General features: G+C 41.0%; 1 protein-coding gene across 3 annotated transcripts in view; it reads right to left on the bottom strand.

Annotated features, from left to right (window-relative positions):
- Nucleotides 1-17732, bottom strand: part of LOC121865003 (dnaJ homolog subfamily C member 10-like) — a 35895-nt gene extending 18163 nt beyond the window's left edge. The window contains exons 1-6 of one of the 3 annotated variants that reach the window (XM_042364278.1): nucleotides 17598-17732; nucleotides 11051-11217; nucleotides 7835-7953; nucleotides 2081-2178; nucleotides 1459-1670; nucleotides 605-820 (exon numbers count right to left, since the gene is read on the bottom strand). In XM_042364278.1, the coding sequence (XP_042220212.1) occupies nucleotides 605-820; nucleotides 1459-1670; nucleotides 2081-2178; nucleotides 7835-7953; nucleotides 11051-11212 (807 nt within the window). In that variant the 5' untranslated portion in view covers nucleotides 11213-11217; nucleotides 17598-17732. Of the gene's footprint in view, nucleotides 1-604; nucleotides 821-1458; nucleotides 1671-2080; nucleotides 2179-7834; nucleotides 7954-11050; nucleotides 11218-17465; nucleotides 17539-17597 lie in introns of those variants that run through there. The other 2 variants (XM_042364280.1, XM_042364279.1) reach the window with 2 other exon arrangements.
- Nucleotides 17733-22190: the final 4458 nt, after the last annotated feature.

Below are 22190 nucleotides of genomic sequence, written 5' to 3'. Positions count from 1 at the left end.
AAGACATAGAAGCAAAGGAGGGAACAATAATAACTAGGAATTGGGAAAATTACCAATAGTTCAGCCTAACACACACAAATAGTTATACAACAGGGTTCAGAGTCTAGCACACTGGGTTATATATATACATTTAATGGAATGCTTTCCACAGTCAGTAGCTATTACTATATTTACATACAGTATTCTTCCTGTATGTTCTATTGTGTTTAATTCTTTGGTCTCTCTCTCTCCCCTAATAATAATCCAATTTAACCTAGGGAGTTAATAAAGGGGATTTAAAAGGCCTAAGGCCACTTTCTAATTCATTTAACTGAAGGGCTGAGAATTACACTTCAACAAAGTTTTCATAAACCAATCACATAGCAATGCTCAGTGACGTCATGGCATGGGCATCCACCATGGTCACTCATACAATGGAGGCACTCTCTGTGCCTGGGGCGCACTGCATTTGGGCAAAAATTTTGCTGGGTGGTGATTTTTTTTAAGTGGGGGTTATTATACACTGAATTCAGGCAATATCAACACACTACAAACATGGCATTACTACAGTCATGTATAAGTTCACTCAAGGAAATAAAAGCCAAAGAGGGTATGGAAAACTTACCAAAATAGCACTTAGCTTGATCTGAGTGACCCAAAACTCGTCAACCTCATCATTGTCAGCAAAGAAAATAATGAGCCATGGTCTGGTGCTATACTCCTCCTTGGACAAAAGGTTTCTTAGTTTGGTGGAGGTGAGACTCACAGCAGAAGATCGCACCTGCTGGAGCATGTAGTTTAATAAATCCTCCTTGGTCTTCTCTTGTGAGTATCTCGATCTCTGAAATAAAAAAATTATAAATGTAATGAGAGAGAGAGAGAGAGAGAGAGAGAGAGAGAGAGAGAGAGAGAGAGAGAGAGAGAGAGAGAGAGAGAGAGAGAGAGAGAGAGAGAGAGAGAGAGAGAGAGAGAGAGAGAGAGAGAGGAGAGAGAGAGAGAGAGAGAGAGAGAGAGAGAGAGAGAGAGAGAGAGAGAGAGAGAGAGAGAGAGAGAGAGAGAGAGAGAGAGAGAGAGAGAGAGAGAGAGAGAGAGAGAGAGAGAGAGAGAGAGAGAGAGAGAGAGAGAGAGAGAGAGAGAGAGAGAGAGAGAGAGAGAGAGAGAGAGAGAGAGAGAGAGAGAGAGAGAGAGAGAGAGAGAGAGAAAAAAAATAATTCATAATTCACCCTCATGACCATAAGAATAAGCAACATCCAACATTTATTCTTTGATTACGTTACAGGCTAACTAAAGCTGCCAACTGAACTTCATCTTAATTATGCTAACCTAAGTTAAATTAATATACTCTGACCTCATCAAAACTAGCATTATCTATCTAACCTGACTGAATCTTACCAAAACTAACCAATGCTAAACTAAGCTAACCCAACACAACCTAAGCTATGCCAAACTAAGCTTATCTAACTATTAATTAGTACTTACCCCTGGATACGAGATGAGCGTTGGATATGAACGAATGCCTTGGGAAGAACACAAGTGATAATCGTCATCACAGTTCACCGCTCCAATTCTAACCACTCCCTCAAGCTCCCTAGCGACCTCCCGCCACACCGGTGCCAGTGTGTGGCAGTGGGAGCACATAGGGTGGTAAAAGTTGATGAACCAGATGTCTGGAGACCCACTCACACTCTGTTCTGTCGATACAAATTTACGTTTATGACAAGAAAAAAAAATTGTGTAGTACTGAGGAGGAAGTAACTCCACAATTCTAACCCCCTTTTGATCAGAAATCAGAACTGGCGTATTAATGTAATATTGGGTGTAGTATGTAAGTACACTTTTGTACAGTACCTGTACCTTCATTTTGATTTGTGGTTAGGAAGGAGTTCACTACCATAATATTGACTGGAAATGGGGATGTGTATAATTTTTTTTTACAGTTCAGTCCACAGTTAACTGTGTACTTCTAAATATCCAAACATAAGTCTTAAAACTTGTGGGAGAAAGAGGTGGCAGGGAAAATGGTCTCTCATACTTTACTCACTCACTCATTCCCTATTTACTTACTCCACAAACTACTGTACTCACTAACTGCTGTACTTACCAAAGTCTGCCTTATTAAGTGTAATGACTTCGGGATCATCATCGTATATGCCAAAATTATCATGGTAGTAGTTCCATGAATGGTACTGCTGCCATGACCTGGAAAAAAATATATAATGAATAAGAAAAATGTGTGTGTGTGTGGCAATGGAAATTAGTAGAGATGGGAGACAAGAAGAAATGAATGTTAGCTTGAATGTTGACAGAATGGAAGAAGTGAAGTGTTTCTAATATTTGGAAGTGGATGTGTTGGCACATGAAACATTCAGTGATACCCTGAACCACAGAGAGGGGGGGGAACTATGTACAGGTATCCCACGATATACGAATGGGGTTAAAAAAAAATCGTTAAGTAAATTTTCATGTCTCGAATAACTGAACAAGTGGGAAAAAGAGTTCGGTTCACCAAGACAAAAATACTCAAAGCACAAAATTGGTTCACAAACAAGATAAAAATTTGCCTAATAAATGATAAATAAACAACTACAGTAAGTCCTCGCTTAATGTCGGGGTTACGTTCGTGAAAATGCGACATTATACGAAACAAAGTTAAGCGGATCAATTTTCCCCATAAGAAATAGATAAAATATGGGAGTTACGTTTCTTAGCCTTCCTTTGCCCCATGAAATATTGTACATTACATATACAGAAAATCATTGCCATTTCTATAGAAAACAGTGCATGCATATACAACTACTAAGTTGGTATTGATACAGTGAGTTCTGCTATAACGCGTGTTTTGATAACGCGAATTTGCTCTAACGCGATTTATGAATTCGGAACAATATTTGTATAACGCGATCGCTTGTTTGCTATAACGCGATTTTTGCTTACTATTTCTCCAATTTTGTGGTATTAACTGTGAATATGGTAAAGAAGAATATCTCCAAAAAGCATTCTGATGATAGAATTCCCGGTGATTATCGTAAAAGAAAGGATATAACACTTGAAGAGAAGCTTGATGTTATCAACCTCAAAATCACCCTTCTCCCCATCAAGTTACATTCATATTTTTTCAAGGTAAAGTGTTAAATTTACTGTATGATTTCATTATTAGATATGAATGTAACATTTATTTAGACTGTGCTATCCTTTGTGTTAGGCTAACTACTAAATTTTTTCGATTTCGAGTAATCTGCACCTAACCCTATTTTCTCCATAAGCCCTGTTATTTCTATTACGCGATTTTCTATAACACGATATTTTACAAGAACACAATTATCGCGTTATAGCAGAACTACCTGTACTCACCAATGGGTGGAGGTGGTAGAGCGAGTGTGTGGTGGGTACTGAAGAGGTGGAGGCAGATGGCAGGAGGGTGGCAATTCACCGAGTCCCGGCGGGTAGTTCCTCCTCCCTCTCAAAATGGTTTAAAACCCCCATTTTTGTGGCAAGGCTAATGGTCTTACGTTGCTTCTTCACAACGCCAGTATCAGTAGCACTTGATGGGCGCTTGGAAGCCATTTTGAATGGTTACAGTACAGTATTAAGAACAAAAACACTTAAACACTCACGAACACTGTGGAAGCCTAACAAAGACTGGCGTTGCTTGGGAACGCCGTGACGTTCCGCGGCCAGACAAGAGAAGGTGATGCGCAAAATGACGTTGTACCGAGTCACCGGGACGTTAAACGAATTTTTGGTCTCTAAAGTTTAGCGAAGTAGTACCGAAACAACGTTAAGCGGGCCGACGTTGGGCGAGGACTTACTGTACTCTAATTTACTACCTAACACAATAAAAACATTAATAAAATACTTATGAAATTATGTAACTAAAACTATTAAGGAAATGCTAAATCAAAGTTTAACACAGCACCCAGTGGCACCATTTGCACAGATGCTGGGTGTTTCACGCGTGGCCGCCATCATGTGTCACCACAGCAATGCAGCCCAGCCACCTCTGCCAAGCCTCAGCAACGCTCCCTCCCCCGCTCTCACATACAAAGAAATGTTTATTTCCTTTGTTTTTGACCTTAGTTATTTCTTTTACTTTTTTCACATGTTATATATGTAGGGAGAGTGCTATCGGGAAGTGGCTGCCCCAGCTGACTCTCGCGGGCGGGCAACTTGAATTTTTGCCGGGGCCCAAATTTGTACAAGCAGGGAACTTTCATAAGGTGTAAAAGATGTGGTAATTTAGGAAATTCATATACTGTATATAATTTTTTTTATCTCAAACATTTGTATAACGAGGGATACTTGAATATCAAAGGAGAAAGGAGACAAATATATTAATTCAGAAAATCATTCACCTGACATTATTACATGAATGTGAAGCCCAGACCCTGGACATAAGAGGAAGGAAGAAAGAAAGAATAAACAATATGAGTGACATGTTTGAGGGCAATAAGTGGAGTGAAAAGTACAGTACAGGTAGTTCTGCTATAACGCGATAATTGTGTTCTTGTAAAATATCGTGTTATAGAAAATCGCGTAATAGAAATAACAGGGCTTATGGAGAAAATAGGGTTAGGTGCAGATTACTCGAAATCGAAAAAATTTAGTAGTTAGCCTAACACAAAGGATAGCACAGTCTAAATAAATGTTACATTCATATCTAATAATGAAATCATACAGTAAATTTAACACTTTACCATGAAAAAATATGAATGTAACTTGATGGGGGAGAAGGGTGATTTTGAGGTTGATAACATCAAGCTTCTCTTCAAGTGTTATATCCTTTCTTTTACGATAATCACCGGGAATTCTATCATCAGAATGCTTTTTGGAGATATTCTTCTTTACCATATTCACAGTTAATACCACAAAATTGGAGAAATAGTAAGCAAAAATCGCGTTATAGCAAACAAGCGATCGCGTTATACAAATATTGTTCCGAATTCATAAATCGCGTTAGAGCAAATTCGCGTTATCAAAACACGCGTTATAGCAGAACTCACTGTATACAGAAAATAACAGAAATGAAGAAGAGATACAGTATGAAATTGCATGAAGTTGGGCAGAGAGCAGATCAGTATTAAATAGATGATATGAACATACGGTATTGAGAGAATGATAAACAAAAGACTGACAAAAAGAGTGTTGAACTAGATGTGGATGGTAGCAAGAAGGAAAGACCAAGACAATGGAAAGATGAGGGAGCTTGAAGTGAACGGGTTGTACACTCCTCACCATTGCATTATGCGTGGGGTCATGACGGACATAAACAACAAGATGAAATATTAATAAAAAATTAATCTGAGAAGTTAACAAACTTCCGGTAGTCTATAGGCTTCCCTCTTCTCTTGATACACTCCTATAGGCATGAAGGAACTGATTCTGCCAAGTTGTGGATTATTTTTGGGTCTAAATTATTCTACTCCTCACGAATGGCTGCCTCCAGCTTGGGGCCGGTATTTGTGTCCTTGCCTTGTAGACAAAGCTTGATAATGCTCCACTTATTTTCTATCGGGTTAAGGTCAGGCAAATTGCATGGCCAATCACTTATGAAATCTACCTGACAGTCAACAAGCCATGGTATTACATATTTTGCTGTATGACATGGGGTACCATCCTGCATAAACACATCAGTGCGGCATTTTTCAAAAGACCCGGGCAAATAATCACAAAGCAGCTCCAAGTAGTTAAATTGGTTCATCATCACATTCCTAGGTAGCACAATAAGATCACCAGTTCCAAAGTACGAGAAGCAACCCCACACCATTAGTGACTCAGGATGCTTAACTGTGCTCAAAGTGAACTTGGGGTCAAACGAATCACTCCCGGGGGTGCCTGTACACATTAAAAGGGCGACTTCCAGTAAAAGAAAACGTTGCCTCGTCACTCCACAGCATGTGCTGTCACTTGGTCGTATCCCACTGAGCATTAGCCTTGGCAAAAGCCACCCTACGCTGCCTCTGGACAAGGGTGAAGAGTGGCTTCTTGCATGTGCAGTGGCTGCGAAACTGCAGGTCTTCATGGATGTAGCGGTGAATGGTCCTTACAGAAACATCACCTAGAAGTACAGGGTTTTTCTTTCAATTCCCGTGCTGTCAAACGTGTATTAGCATCAAGTTGCCTCTTAAGAACAGTTAACGTGAGTTGGGAAGTTTTTCGAGCCTTCCCTGGCCGTCCGTTGTACACTGGTATTGCTAACTCGCCATCATCTCGAAATCGTTTAATCCAAATTGGAACTGATCGTTCACTCACACCAACAATTCTTGATATTTCCTTTACAGGCTTCTTGCCCTTATGCAGACTAATAATTGATGCTATCTGCTCTTTTGTTAAGTCTTTCCTCTTGCCCATTGTGGTAAAAAAAACAAAGAAACAACAGGAGTTGTGGCAATAAATAGGGGCAATGTCGGGGTAAAACTTATAAATCTTCGTTTTCACAAAATTTACGTGGGCAACTGGTGAATGTTTTGATTGCTGGCTGACTTGTCCTCGAGTCTCCCTTCTCTGCCAGACCTACAATGCCTGCCTCAGCCCCAGCTGGGTGGAGTGGAGGGGTGTGAGACACTTCAGCAAAGATCACTTCCCATCGGCCACCTTGCGCATAATGCAATAGCGCGGAGTGTAAATCCAGGGCGGGTGGGTGCATGTGTTGGCTATTGATTCCAGCCACTCTGCAGTACAGTACAGTAGGGTCGGGATGTATCGCGAGGTATATGTAATCAATGGGGAAATAGGGTTTGGTTCTGGAGGCCAATAAAAGTGACTAAACTCAACATAAAATGGCACAGTCTAAAGTTAGCAGAATATAAATTGCATTGCTGAAATCCTTGCAAGATAGCGAATAATTTGAATATATACATCACATACTTTGCACAAGAGATAAAAATTCTAGACCTTTGTATTAAGATGTACCAATTAGTACTAAAAAAATTTGTCTATTGTGAACTATAGCATGTTTTTATTCAAATTAATCACTATCTTACAAGAATTCCAGCAATGTTAATTATATTCTCTTAAGTCAATTCATTGACATTTTATAAGAGAAAAACATAAACTCCACCTATATGACAGATAAATAAATACCATTAGGTAACCTTGGCCAGGGGCTGGTGCCAGCAGTCATAATACATCAACTCCTCCCTCCACTTCCAGCAAGACTGAAAGTGGTTTTAGGCTTAAAGTTTTTATCTTATAAAATGTCATAGACTAAAGTTAGCAGAATATAAATTGCATTGCTGGAATCCTTGCAAGACAGCAAATAATTTGAATATATAGACATCATATATTTTGCACAAGAAAAAAAATAATTAAACTCGTATTTTGGGGGCGATTTAGGGGTATTTCTGACTTTATACGGTTTTTGGCTTTATGTGAGGCCCCAGGAACATAACCCCACGTAAGTTGTGAGTCTACTGTATATAAATTTATTGCTATATATTGGAAAATTTTGATAATTTTGGTAGTACCTTTCGTGATAAATTTGAAATATTTCCTGCCCGATTTCCATCGCCAAATAAAAAAAATTATCGCTATATATGGGAAAATGTTGATAATTTTGGTAGCTGCGATATAAAATATTTTTTATATAAGTCGCTATATATCCCGGCCATACTGCAGCAAAAAAAAAAGTTTAAATGGGTGAAAAACAGACATATTGGGGTGTTGCTACATGCTAATGGGGTTAGTGTTTGTAAATGTGACAACCTAAAAAGTATACTTACTAAAATGTGTACAAATATAAATGATATTGTATGAGTAGTAGAGGTTCTGATTCCAATTGATAATATAATATCAACAGGAATCAGAACAAAGATACTGTATAATGAAGCAAGAGAATAATATGCAGCCTACACCTCACCTGCTCTCATCAAGACCTTCTTCACCGTGCAAGTCGTATTTCTTTCTCAATTCTTCGTCCTTGAGCACTTCATATGCACGATTTATGCGAACAAATTTCTCATGTGCCTCTGGATCATCCTATTGGTGACATTGAAAAACATGTTACACAATCATATCAAATAAAATGTTATTTACTGCATACCTGCATCACAGAGAGTAAATAAACACAGTAACTTCTGAAAAACATTATCCACTAAGATTCACATATTCCATAACCTAACCTTGTGTAACTGCCCTCCGTTTCTGCTGTCTACACTCTTCAGCCAATATGAAAAATAATGTGCTTTAGTCACAGTACAGACTGACCATCATTAGTGTTTGTATTCTGAATTCAGATAAATGTTAGGAAGCACAGATCACATACATTGACATTTCTTAACTAAACATAAGAAATACACATCAAGAGCACTGACTTTATTAACACAATTGTTACACCCAGCAAAACATTTTTTTATTCAACAAGTAGGAAGTTTCTGCATATCTACAGTACATCATGTGTGAATGTAATGAGCCAAACTTTGAGGAATTTTCCATTTATATGAAAGATCACAGGTATTAAAAACACCTCAGCCAGGCTTTTCAGGGATGGTGCCACTGTATTAAAAACACCAATAACACTTGTAATTAAACTTTTCATTTGTACCAATGTTGTGCCAAATGAATATTAGCTTGCCAGAGTCATACTTGAAAACAACATTAATATTTAGTAGCTTGAGGGACCAAACTAACAGGACAAACCATTACTAATATGTTAATAAGAAATAGCCCAAGTTTGAATGTAAATGGAAGTGTTTATTGTATTCCATGTAGCAAATGTAATTGTAATTATGTAGGACAGACAGGAAAAACACTGCAGCTCAGAATCAAACAACGTAACTACACTATCAGAACAGCATCTGAAAGCAGTGCCTTGTTCGTTCATGTTAGGAATAATAATCATCCCATTGCTTGGGAAATAAGCTTAGAAGTATTTAAATCATCTTGTGTCACAGAAAGACTTCTGGTTGAAGCTAGTTTGATTAAGGAATTAAAATAAAAAAAACCTTAGTGATGGTCAGTTCAAAACTGATAATATGTTACATAAATTTATTTGTCAGTGGCCCAAGGTAAAAAATGCTTTGAAAACCTTTGATCTAGATGTATGATAGTTATTTAGTGGGTCCCTTATTTTTGACCTGACCTGACTAGTCACGTCACCCCCCTTCTCTTAAGCGCCTCTACGTGTGTGTTGGTGTGGGGATTAGTGGATGACAGCATTATTACCTGACCTCATGTTTTTAAGGTCACCCTGTATATTTAAGCCTCTCTCTGTCCATGTAATCCAGTTGCCTCTGAAGATGTCTTGAATAAAGAAAAAGCTAAGGTGCTCCGTTGTTTCCCTTTTCCCGTGTGATTTTATCAAGATTTATCTTATCCACGTTTTCATTGTGGATCTACAGTACATGAAATCTAGTTATTAAAAAGTGTATTTTTTATTTATTTTATTTCACTCTTGCAACCCTCTGACTCCTATAGCACAGGGTGACTGTGATCAGGAGAACCACAGGCTCTTCCAATCTTCAGTGTTAGTGCATTTATGGCCCTCTCTTAGTTACCTACCTTCTTTTTGTGACAATTTCCATAGGCAAGTTGACAGACTTACATCACCAGAAGGGGGAATATATCCTTGAAAATCTATCTTTGAGTTGTGACTTGTGTGACCAAGTCAGATCTCATATCACTGACCTAAGTAATAATTACTAAATGAATATCTGAGTTTGGATCAATCATTATATTTCTTCAAACACAAACTGAATACAAATACATGCCCAGTACACACTCATGGACTGATTTTATATCCGAGTTTAATATGTACGGGATCCATTCTCTACTGAATTAAATCGTCTGGCATTAGCCAAATAAAATATTAAAAGTGATGTCCCTGTAAAGAAGGAGTTAACATCTGCAGTATATTGGCCTGTAGTGAGATTTGCACTTCTGATTCTCAATAGTTTCAAAACTAGAAAATAAAATACAAACAGGATTTAAATAAATGCACCAGAATACCTGTACCCACTATTTAATGAATTTTGTCCATATTATATCCTGCACCCTGCCCCTCTCCTTGCATCCTGCACCATGCCCCTCCTTACATCCTGCCCCTCTCCTTACATCCTGCACCCTGCCCCTCTCCTTGCATCCTGCACCATGCCCCTCCTTACATCCTGCCCCTCTCCTTACATCCTGCACCCTGCCCCCATCCTGCACCTGCCCCTCTCCTTACATCCTGCACCATGCCCCTCTCCTTACATCCTGCACCATGCCCTCTCCTTACATCCTGCACCATGCCCTCTCCTTACATCCTGACATGCCCTGCATCCTGCCCCTCTCCTTTCATCCTGAACCATGCCCCTCCACATCCTGCACCCTGCCCCTCTCCTTACATCCTGCACCCTGCCCCTCTCACATCACCATGCCCTCTCCTTACATCCTGCACCTGCCCTCCACAACCATGCCCCTCCTTACATCCTGCACCATGCCCCTCTCCTTTCCTGCACCCCTGCCCTCTCCTTACATCCTGCACCATGCCCCTCTCCCTGCACCTACATCCTGCACCATGCCCCTCTCCTTACATCCTGCACCTGCCCCTCTCCTTACATCCTGCACCCTGCCCCTCTCCCACATGCATGCCCCTCTCCTTACATCCTGCCTGCCCCCCTCCTGCCCCTCTCCTTACATCCTGCACCCCTGCCCCTCTCCTTACATCCTGCACCATGCCCCTCTCCCCTGCACCCTGCCCTCTCCTTACATCCTTCTCCTTACATCCTGCACCTGCCCCTCTCCTTACATCCTGCACCCTGCCCCTCTCCTACTTCTCCACATCCTGCACCTGCCCCTCCTTACATCCTGCACCATGCCCCTCTCCTTACATCCTGAACCATGCCCTCTCCCATCCTGCACCATGCCCCTCTCCTTACATTCCTGCACCCTGCCCCTCTCCTTACATCCTGCACCATGCCCCTCTCCTTACATCCTGCACCATGCCCCTCTCCTTACATCCTGCACCATGCCCCTCTCCTTACATCCTGCACCCTACCTGAATTTCCTTAAGACTGGAGTCACTTGAGATAACACTAACACCCAGAATAATATTAAGGTAAGATAAACAATAGTAAGTATTGATTCGCCTCCTCACCGTGTTTTTGTCTGGGTGGTGCTTCAGCGCCTTCTCTTTAAAAGCTTTGCGTATCTCCTTCTGGTTTGCATTTTTAGTAACCCCGAGCAGCCCGTAGAAATCCTCGGCAAATGCAAACGTAAAGAGCAAACTGAGGAGGAGAACTCGGACCAACATCATCATCTTCCCTGTTGGCAATGGAATGGTTTAGCATTATGTTTGTAGCAAGATGTGAGGGTAAATGTTTCATTTACCATGGCCTCGACTAGAGCTAACAGCTGACAACACATCTGTGAGTTGCATATACAGCCACTCCTCGACTTACGACGGGGTTAGGGACCCAAATCCAGGTCGTAAGTCGAAAATGCGAAGATAATACAGTACATAAAAAATCTAAAATGGGTGTCTCTTTTTCTCTTCTCAGCACCACAAAACTCTCACTTTTAAGCTTGCCAGCCATTTTAAAGGGAATTACAAATGAAAATTTTGTCAGTACACAGCGCAATCACTAACGTCGGGACTCGAAAATACGTAATTTGAAAACATTTTGGTATGACTGGGGCGGTCATATGTCCGGGTGGTCGTAAGTCGAGTAGGTTGTAAGTCGAGGAGTGGCTGTATACATATTCATCAGCATGTACATCTGTGAAGTGGAAAACCAAAATTGTCTACATGTAAGTTGATTTTGGGCACTCTTGAGTTATGCAATTAATAATTATAATAATAATAATAATACAGATGTAATAATGAAATAATAATAATAACGATAATAAAATTACTAATACCGTAATACAATTAATAAGATAATCAAAAAGAAAGATACAGCAATAGTATATACTGTACACTGTATAGGGTACAGTACTATCACTACTACTGTAATACTAATACTAATAATAATAATAATAATAATAATAATACAGTAGTATAGGTACTGTATTGTATTAGTTACAGTATGTAATTTCTTTATAAACCAGATCAAATTTTCCCAGACTTCAATTACAGTATAAAGGTTAGATACGTTGTTACAAAAATACCTCCCAAACCCATTAAATGTACATAGTGTATGTTTTTAATAAAAAATTAGTGTGCACAATGATTATAAACCAATAATAAACACAATATGTGACAAATTAATTATTGTACATACAAGGCGGACACAGGTGTTCGCTACTGAAAACTGCACCACACACTCAAACTCAATTGAGCATTTGTTTAAGTGCTTAAATAACAAAATAAAGAAAATATCATTACATACTTACATTAAAATATAAAATACACTATACAGTACATTAAACACTATATATGCAGCTAATTTATTTATAAGATGAGAGTTCCCTAAAAGTGTTGACCTGTAACCTCCGTGAGGCCGCGTTCGTATCATACTGCCAGAACCCACGAGGTCAAGTTCATGGCCTCGTTCAAATCTGGCAGGCTTGAATGAGAAGCATTTTAACCTCGGAAATGAAGCGACCAAATCCTGCGTTGCTATTGGCCAGTCAATTCTAGCAAATGAGTAGGCAGCAAATCAAAATGCAGTACAGTATGTTCAGTATTTATTTAATAATATAAACACGCCAGTCTGACCGCCCGTTCACGCTGATAGTGGCATGTTATGTTATATGATATATTTCATTGTTTTTAGAAATTGACCAGGTTCAGTACAGGAAGCCCTGAGATGCCTGTGTCAGCCCCTCAGCATCTTGTGAAGTTGCCAAATAATAAGGAAAAAAACAATTAATCACATTTTTTGTATGTAAATCAAAATACTGTACAGTATGGGAGAGAAAATTTGTTTTCATAACTTCTGATTTTTGTAAAGCAAATCATCGTAAATCAAGGACTGCCTGTACTGTAAAGCTGAAATGTTATGACAAAATATTTTTTCTTTTAAACTCCCCTCCACCCTCACCAACTCCTCCCCCTCCACCCTCACCAACTCTTCCCCCTCCACCCTCACCAATCCTCCCCCTCCACCCTCACCAACTCCTCCCCTCCACCCCTCCAACTCCCTCCCCTCCACCCTCACCAACTCCTCCCCCTCCACCCTCACCAACTCCTCCCCCTCGCTCCTCCCCCTCCACCCTCACCAACTCCTCCCTCCACCTCACCAACTCCTCCTCCACCTCACCAACTCCTCCCCCTCCACCCTCACCAACTCCTCTCCACCTCACCAACTCCTCCCCTCCACCCTCACCAACTCCTCCCCTCCACCAACTCCTCCCCTCGACCCTCCACCAACTCCTCCCCCTCCACCCTCACCAACTGTTCCATAATCTGAATGCCAAGTTGATGCTCAATACTTCTTTATGCAAATAACAAACCCAGAATCCAAGGTTCAGAAATATTAATACAGGTATATTAAGTAGACTAGATATGGTCATGATATCAGGCAATATGATAAGTTAGATTAAATAAGAAAGATAAGAGGATAAGATTAAGTGGTCTGACCAGGTGATTAGATTATGCTGAGGTTAAGTGGTCTGACCAGGTGATTAGATTATGCTGAGGTTAAGTGGTCTGACCAGGTGATTAGATTATGCTGAGGTTAAGTGGTCTGACCAGGTGATTAGATTATGCTGAGGTTAAGTGGTCTGACCAGGTGATTAGATTATGCTGAGGTTAAGTGGTCTGACCAGGTGATTAGATTATGCTGAGGTTAAGTGGTCTGACCAGGTGATTAGATTATGCTGAGGTTAAGTGGTCTGACCAGGTGATTAGATTATGCTGAGGTTAAGTGGTCTGACCAGGTGATTAGATTATGCTGAGGTTAAGTGGTCTGACCAGGTGATTAGATTATGCTGAGGTTAAGTGGTCTGACCAGGTGATTAGATTATGCTGAGGTTAAGTGGTCTGACCAGGTGATTAGATTATGCTGAGGTTAAGTGGTCTGACCAGGTGATTAGATTATGCTGAGGTTAAGTGGTCTGACCAGGTGATTAGCTTGCCCCCAGATGTGTATATTCTTGCAGCTACATCTTTTGAAGAGAAGAAAAGGATCACCTGCAGATTAGACACCCCGGTTTATTTCACCTGAATATTAACTGCCCTTCGGGTGGTTAGATTATGGTAGGTTGAGTTAGGTTATGTTACATCTGGCCAAGTCAGGCTAGATTAGGGTGGTTAATATCTTCAGGTGAAATAAACTTGGAGTTAAGCTACGGGTGATCTGATGAAAATTTCACTGCAGGCATTAAAGCAAACTGCCAATACTACAATATTTAGCAGGACTGAACCACTGACTGGAAGTGTACGTGAACTGTAGTCGGAGATGGTTTTTGTAAATTCACCAAGACCGTGGACAGCACAGCCTACTTGCCATTTGGGTACAGTACGGTACATTCAAAAAATAAACTTCCCATGAACAAAACCCCAGAACTGTTTGTTTATGGTCTCCTTTTGAATTGCAGGGTTTAAATTGTTTCTCTTACTTTGACAACACAACACAACATACATATATCGTTTTTCACTCAATCTTTTTTTCATTTTTGTATTTCTTTATGGTTCTTTATTATTATTATTATTATTATTATCGGTGTTTTTGTTTTTTATTATTAATGTTATTATTTTGTTTTTAATTTTGTATTTTGTATTACAAATTTTATTTACTATGAACTAATTATTATTATTATTACTGGGTATTACATTTTCGCCCACCCAGGCCCCGATGTGGGTCAGTGACCTGTGCCCAGGTGGGCTAATCCCTGTAAAAATAAAAATAAATAAAAAATAAATAAAAATAAATACCATGGGGTCCAGAGGGGCTGTAAGAGGTTATGATAGGTCGTTTGCAAGAGAAATGTCATAGAAGAAAAGTATCTTAGAAATGTCTAAACTATTGACTGCAACCACAAAAATCTCAAAATTCAATACCAGTTGACTTATGCAAATTTACCAACTTTTGTAAGTGACAGCACAAAGACAGTGCAGGTATGCAAACAATGGCAAAAAGTAAGTCGATTCAAGCAAAGGTAATGCAAGAAAACCAATAAAAGCTTACTACCATTGGTGTTCAAAACAAGAACCAATCTAACATAACCCATCACTTCAGGTAGTTGTGGCTGGGTTGGTTCTTGTTGTCTGCTTCACCAATAAGTTTCAAACCATAATACTGGTAGTTTTCCCCACTAGTCCATAAATAAGAACTAATGCTGGAAATAAAGGTCACAGCATTACATTTATTCACATCTCCTTGAAAAACATAAGAAAAACCTATTTCCATGGAGACAAAAATGGTATTATTTCAGTTTGTTATCCTGGGAATCTGAGGAATTTAACCCCCCAACAGAAAGGGAAGGTCTGGGGCCCTGGTTAGGCTGGATATAGTTCCTGGGTTCTGTAGCTAGGTTAGGTTGGATATAGTTCCTGGGTTCTGTAGCTAGGTTAGGCTGGATATAGTTCCTGGGTTCTGTAGCTAGGTTAGGTTGGATATAGTTCCTGGGTTCTGTAGCTAGGTTAGGTTGGATATAGTTCCTGGGTTCTGTAGCTAGGTTAGGTTAGATATAGTTCCTGGGTTCTGTAGCTAGGTTAGGTTGGATATAGTTCCTGGGTTCTGTAGCTAGGTTAGTTGGATATAGTTCCTGGGTTCTGTAGCTAGGTTAGGTTGGATATAGTTCCTGGGTTCTGTAGCTAGGTTAGGTTAGATATGGTTCCTGGGTTCTGTAGCTAGGTTAGGTTGGATATGGTTCCTGGGTTCTGTAGCTAGGTTAGGTTGGATATAGTTCCTGGGTTCTGTAGCTAGGTTAGGTTAGATATGGTTCCTGGGTTCTGTAGCTAGGTTAGGTTGGATATGGTTCCTGGGTTCTGTAGCTAGGTTAGGTTGGATATAGTTCCTGGGTTCTGTAGCTAGGTTAGGTTAGATATGGTTCCTGGGTTCTGTAGCTAGGTTAGGTTGGATATGGTTCCTGGGTTCTGTAGCTAGGTTAGGTTGGATATAGTTCCTGGGTTCTGTAGCTAGGTTAGGTTAGATATGGTTCCTGGGTTCTGTAGCTAGGTTAGGTTAGATATGGTTCCTGGGTTCTGTAGCTAGTTCTGTTAGGTTGGATATAGTTCCTGGGTTCTGTAGCTAGGTTAGGTTAGATATAGTTCCTGGGTTCTGTAGCTAGGTTAGGATATAGTTCCTGGGTTCTGTAGCTAGGTTAGGTTGATATAGTTCCTGGGTTCTGTAGCTAGGTTAGGTTGGATATAGTTCCTGGGTTCTGTAGCTAGGTTAGGTTGGATATGGTTCCTGGGTTCTGTAGCTAGGTTAGATATAGTTCCTGGGTTCTGTAGCTGGTTAGGCTGGATATAGTTCCTGGGTTCTGTAGCTAGGTTAGGTTAGATATAGTTCTGGTTCTGTAGCTAGGTTAGGTTGGATATAGTTCCTGGGTTCTGTAGCTAGGTTAGGCTGGATATAGTTCCTGGGTTCTGTAGCTGGTTAGGTTAGATATAGTTCCTGGGTTCTGTAGCTAGGTTAGGCTGGATATAGTTCCTGGGTTCTGTAGCTAGGTTAGGTTAGATATGGTTCCTGGGTTCTGTAGCTAGGTTAGGTTGGATATGGTTCCTGGGTTCTGTAGCTAGGTTAGGTTGGATATAGTTCCTGGGTTCTGTAGCTAGGTTAGGTTAGATATGGTTCCTGGGTTCTGTAGCTAGGTTAGGTTGGATATGGTTCCTGGGTTCTGTAGCTAGGTTAGGTTGGATATAGTTCCTGGGTTCTGTAGCTAGGTTAGGTTAGATATGGTTCCTGGGTTCTGTAGCTAGGTTAGGTTGGATATGGTTCCTGGGTTCTGTAGCTAGGTTAGGTTGGATATAGTTCCTGGGTTCTGTAGCTAGGTTAGGGATATAGTTCCTGGGTTCTGTAGCTAGGTTAGGTTAGATATAGTTCCTGGGTTCTGTAGCTAGGTTAGGTTGGATATAGTTCCTGGGTTCTGTAGCTAGGTTAGGCTGGATATAGTTCCTGGGTTCTGTAGCTAGGTTAGGTTAGATATAGTTCCTGGGTTCTGTAGCTAGGTTAGGCTGGATATAGTTCCTGGGTTCTGTAGCTAGGTTAGGTTAGATATAGTTCCTGGGTTCTGTAGCTAGGTTAGGTTGGATATCTATATACAGGGATGACCGAAACTAAAATTTCACCCCCAAAAAAATTCTGTTAAAGCATAAAACAAATCTTTACCCTTATGTGAAGGCCAGAAATTGGACAATGAAAAGGTTTTCATAATTCTTATTGTTTTTCCAGTCTTCTCAAGCTGTAGAGATATTTAGCTGTTTGAGCCATGATTTATACGACTCCAGCTTAAATGATAACGAGTTAGCCCTGTCCTTCAGCTCTGACACTAAAAGGGTTCTTACCTACAGTACCAATCTACCATCACCATTTAAAACATAGGTAAAGCAAAGATCCCAGTTTACAACTTTGTAGGAATCTCCAAGTTTTGAAGGTGGGTGCTGGCTCAGTATTACTTACCACGACTATTTGTTTTCTGGAAATATCTACCGTTACCTGACGTGTCTATCTCCCCACGGGTTCTGCAAGTAACCCAGCGAGTGCGTGGGTGTTAAAATAATACACACAATTAAGCACTGAAACCATAATTACCGTATGTGAATATCAGAAAATTTAAAACCTTTTCTCACTCCACCACTTGAAGGCGAGAGTAATTGGAGAGAGAGAGAGAATTTACAGGAAATGGTAGCAACAGCCAGCTTCAACTGACATCAAATCATCAGGCGATCAGCTGGCAAAATATATAATGTTTAAAACTAACTACGAAGAAATAACGAACATATTCATTTTAGCCGACACAAACTCATCAAACCTTAACTAACTCAAAATACTTTATGATTGTTAGGTTGCATCACTTAAATTAAATCTTTGGTTTTTTATCGTAAAAATAATATATACTGATGAGAGTAATGTTTTTTAAATAATGTTCGCATATATATTTTAACATGAATCACCTTGCAGGCCACTGTTGTTGTTGTCTGTGGTGTTTGTAATGAATCATTATTGCCACAGTTTGTTGAACTTCTAAGTCATTTTTATTTACCTAAGGAATAGGGTCATCTCGTACCCAAGACAACTCGTACTAAAGATAATTCGTACCCAAAAAAATCTACTCGCACCCAAAAAAGTCAACTCGTACCCAAGATAACTCGTACCCAACTCACGAGATAAGTCGTACCCTAATTCAAGAGATAATTCATACCTATTATAATAATAATAATAATAATAATAATAATAATAATAATTAACGGTTTATTGAAAGAGCTTGGCAGCCAGAAGGCTGAAAATATACAGTTGCATATTTGGGGAATGGGTTTCGAATTACAAATAATATACAAGTAACATAAGTGACACAAATAAGACATATAATAACTCGATGGGGAAAAGCTCAAACTACAGTTCATTTCAACATAGTGACAGTGCAAGGAGTAGTGTTTACTGGGAGTGAATACACTGGTCTATTACAAGTTATTGATAATTTTTACAATGGTTGGGACTGGGCTGTTCTTATAGCGATCAGTTCGTGCACGTATGGGCTGGATGCGGTTGTGGTGTCGAACAGCAATTCTCGTGCTAGGAACGTATGGAGTCAGGTGGTAGTGCGGTTGTGGTGTGTCGACCCAATTCTGTTTCTTACCATCTTTGCAGTAGGAGGTGTCGAGGATGAGTGGTTAGAGCTTTGACCCAAATTTTGGGTGAGATTCGTGGTGATGGTCTGTTCAGCGCTTCTGTATTTAGGCGCGGAGTTCTTGAAGGGGAGTGGAATCTTGCAGAAGACCGTCACATGCATTTCTAGCACTTTTCTACATTTATTTACATTTAGTGTGTCAGATTTCAGATTGGGGAGGCATAGGTTGACTAGGAGTATAGATATTGTGTAAACACTGAGGAGCTCTGGTGCAGGAACTCCGAGGGACTTGGTCAGCGGAGAGTGGAACTGGAAACTGGGGCAGCCTTCACTGGCGTGTAGTTTCAATTTGGATTTGTTGTCTATGGTGACGCCGAGGAGCTTCGTGGAATCTACAACCTGGAGTGTGTTCGGACCTAGAGTAATGGAAGGAGGTGGGACAATGTCGGAGGAGAGGTTGATGTGCATAACCATGGTCTTGGTATGGTTGTTGGTGGCCCAGTTTTGGAGACTGTTCAATAAATCCTGAAGGGCGGTATAGTTGGGAGCAGAATTGTTGACGCTAATCCCAATGGTGGAGTCGTCGACATATTTCCAACGAGCAGGGGTTTCTCTAAGGGCATCATTGATGAGCATAAGGAAGCAGAGTGGTCCCATCTTGGTGCCTTGGGGGACGCCACAGGTGAGTGACTGAAAGGTGGAGACAGCCCCTCGGAAGCGTACAGCTTGTCGTCGGTCACCGAGGAAGTCTGTAAGCCATGGTATAAGACTTCTCCGAAGCCCGAGGTCAATAGCTTTGTTGTTGATTATATTGTGGGCGACTAGGTCGAATGCTTTAGTGAAATCAATGAAGGCGACAGTTTCAGACGTTTTTCGTTTTTCAGACGTTTTTCGTTTCTCGAGATGGCGGTATATGTAATCGAGAAAGCTGAAAAGACAGTGAGTGGTGGAGGAAGTTTTCATGTTGCCAAATTGCTGAGGGTCTACGACTCCTGCAATATCAGCATAAGCCCAGTCGAACACAAAACTTTCACAGATTAGGCTGGGTATTGGGGTGATTGCAATAGGTCATAGCTGATTTAAGGATTGTGGGCTGGTTGACTTGGGCACTGGTGATACATAAGAGGTCTTCCAGTCAGCTGGGCATCTGGCTTGACTGAGAGAAGCATTGATGATGGAGCATAGGGGTTTAGCAAGCTCCGGGGAGAACTCCTTGAAGAGTTTCATTGGGAAGTCAATGGGGGTGGTAGAGCGTTTTAATTTTAGTTTGTTCAGGCGTTTTGCTACTTCAAATTCTTCTACTAAGTCAGTGGGAAGGGGGGCTGGTAGGTAAGCAGGAAGAGTGGTTGTGTCAAGCCGGGGGAGCGTCTGGCATATAGTAGCGAAATGGTTATTTGTTTGCTCAGCTGCGTCAACATTAGTGAGATGGCGAAGGAAGGGGAGGGGGTGTGTCTTATTGTTTAGTCCACAGAGTTCTTTAAGCTTACCATACCATTGACTGATGTTGGTCTGCTTCAGGTGTTGTAATTTGGTTGGGTAGTGGGACTTCTTTGCAGTGCGTATTTCGCGGATGACTCGGTTGCGAAGGGACCTGTAGCGGATGTGGTCATTGAGATGAAAGGCTCTGTCTCTCTGTTGCATAAGTCTTTTGATCCGAGGTGTGATCCAGGGCAAGTCAGCTGGGTGAGATCTGACGGACTTCTCGGGGAAGAAGTGGTGGTGAGCTTCCGTGGTGGTGAGCTTCCGTGGTGGTGAGCTTCCGTGGTGGTGTTGGTATAATTTATCCATTTGGTTTCCACGTCATCCACGCTAAGTACTTCAGTCCAAGGATGGTGAACTATCCACTGCCCGAAGAGGCGCACTGCAGAGTCAGTAATCGGCCTGTAGGTCTTGATGTAGTGTCTCTGTGCTTGAGTGGGAGTGGCAGCTGGGGACCAGAGCACTGATAAGGCATTGGTTGAGGTGGTTGGTACTGGTCCGCTAAGTCAGTTAAGATAAGGTCAAGGGTATTTTGACCGTGTGTGGGGAAGGTCAACTTGTGATAGTGATAGCTGGTCCTGGATATCAGTGGTGTCAATTTCATTAAAATCCCCACATAATACTAACTTGGCACATGGGTACCTAACTCTGAGGTGGTCTGAGGTGGTAATGAGATGATTGATAAGGGTGTCTGTGGTGGGTGAGCGAGGCGGATGGTATGCCACACAGATTATGATGGAAGCAGTGTGGCGCGGGTGGGCTGGTGGCACAACACGTATCCATAATACTTCCACATCTGCTGGGATTTGAACATCCAGGCGTGACGGGCGTAGGTCATCTTGACAGAAGAGGGCAACGCCCCCTCCGCGTCTATGTGAACGAAGGTGATGAAAGAGTTGATATCCCTCAATATGACACGTTTCAGGCACAATTTGCCAAGCCTCACATATGGCAACGACGCTCGCGGCGGCTGATCTGACTGCAGTTGCCAGCTCGTCGAACTTGTTAGCTAGGGAAGTGACGTTGGATAGCAGTAGAGACGGGAGATCATACCATATCCGTGGAACTTCAGTGTAGTGGTACGTTCTGTCAGGGGTGGGTTTCTCCGGTTTCCTAGTGGAAGTTACGGTTCTAATGGGCTTATGTGTATGATGGCCTTGTCTACGGCTCCGCGCGTGGAATATGTTCAGTGACTTGAGTCGCGCGATAACACTGCCATCAGGATAACCGTTCCCATGCTTTAGATGGTACAGAGTGCGTCGGGAGTAAGTGATTGGTGGCCATCTGTTGATATCTGTTGTGGGCGGACGGAAGTGTTTGTCACTGACGGCACTTTGAGGGCCACTGACACTGGTAGACATCTGTTAATATTTGTCAGTCGTAAAGACCGTGGGTCTTTGTCCCTGGTGCTTGGGGTCGCCGACACAGTTTTCACGATATTATATACAGGTGGCCATGTCGAGTGAGGGAGGCCAGTAGCCGGTGTAGGATCCCTCTATTGATAATTATTTATGATATATCTATGTGTGTATATATATATATATATATATATATATATATATATATATATATATATATATATATATATATATATATATATATATATATATATATATATATATATATATATATATATATATACTAGCAGAAAAACCGCCCTTTGGGCGGCTCATTCGCTAGGCCACAGTAGGACGCCACCCTCCGGGAGCTCCACATTGTCTCCCTGTTCAGTCCCCAAAACCTCTTCGTCCATCAATAGTTCACTAACGGTGTATGTAAGTTCCACCATGTTTTTCACTACAACGGTACAGCAAAGTATATTTTTTTAGCATTAAACTGTTATTATTTTATTGTCTAATCATCACTACATATAACACCACCCATCATTACTACATATAACATTGTAGGGTTACGTGATATTATGTTGTCTAGCACTCAGGATGGATGGAAACTCTAAGGTGGTTTTCTTGTATAATATAAGTTATATGAAAGACAGTCTGGTGCTGGAGATGCCGTGTGGTGAGGAGCTGCTTAGTAGACATGTTCGGTGGGTAGCGTGCTGAAGGAGGTAGATGTGC

The sequence above is a fragment of the Homarus americanus genome, unplaced genomic scaffold (genome assembly GCF_018991925.1).
Source record: "Homarus americanus isolate GMGI-L3 unplaced genomic scaffold, GMGI_Hamer_2.0 scaffold2539, whole genome shotgun sequence".
In the NCBI taxonomy this organism is placed as follows: Eukaryota; Metazoa; Arthropoda; class Malacostraca; order Decapoda; family Nephropidae; genus Homarus; species Homarus americanus.
This window is presented reverse-complemented; position numbering and strand designations above follow the sequence as displayed.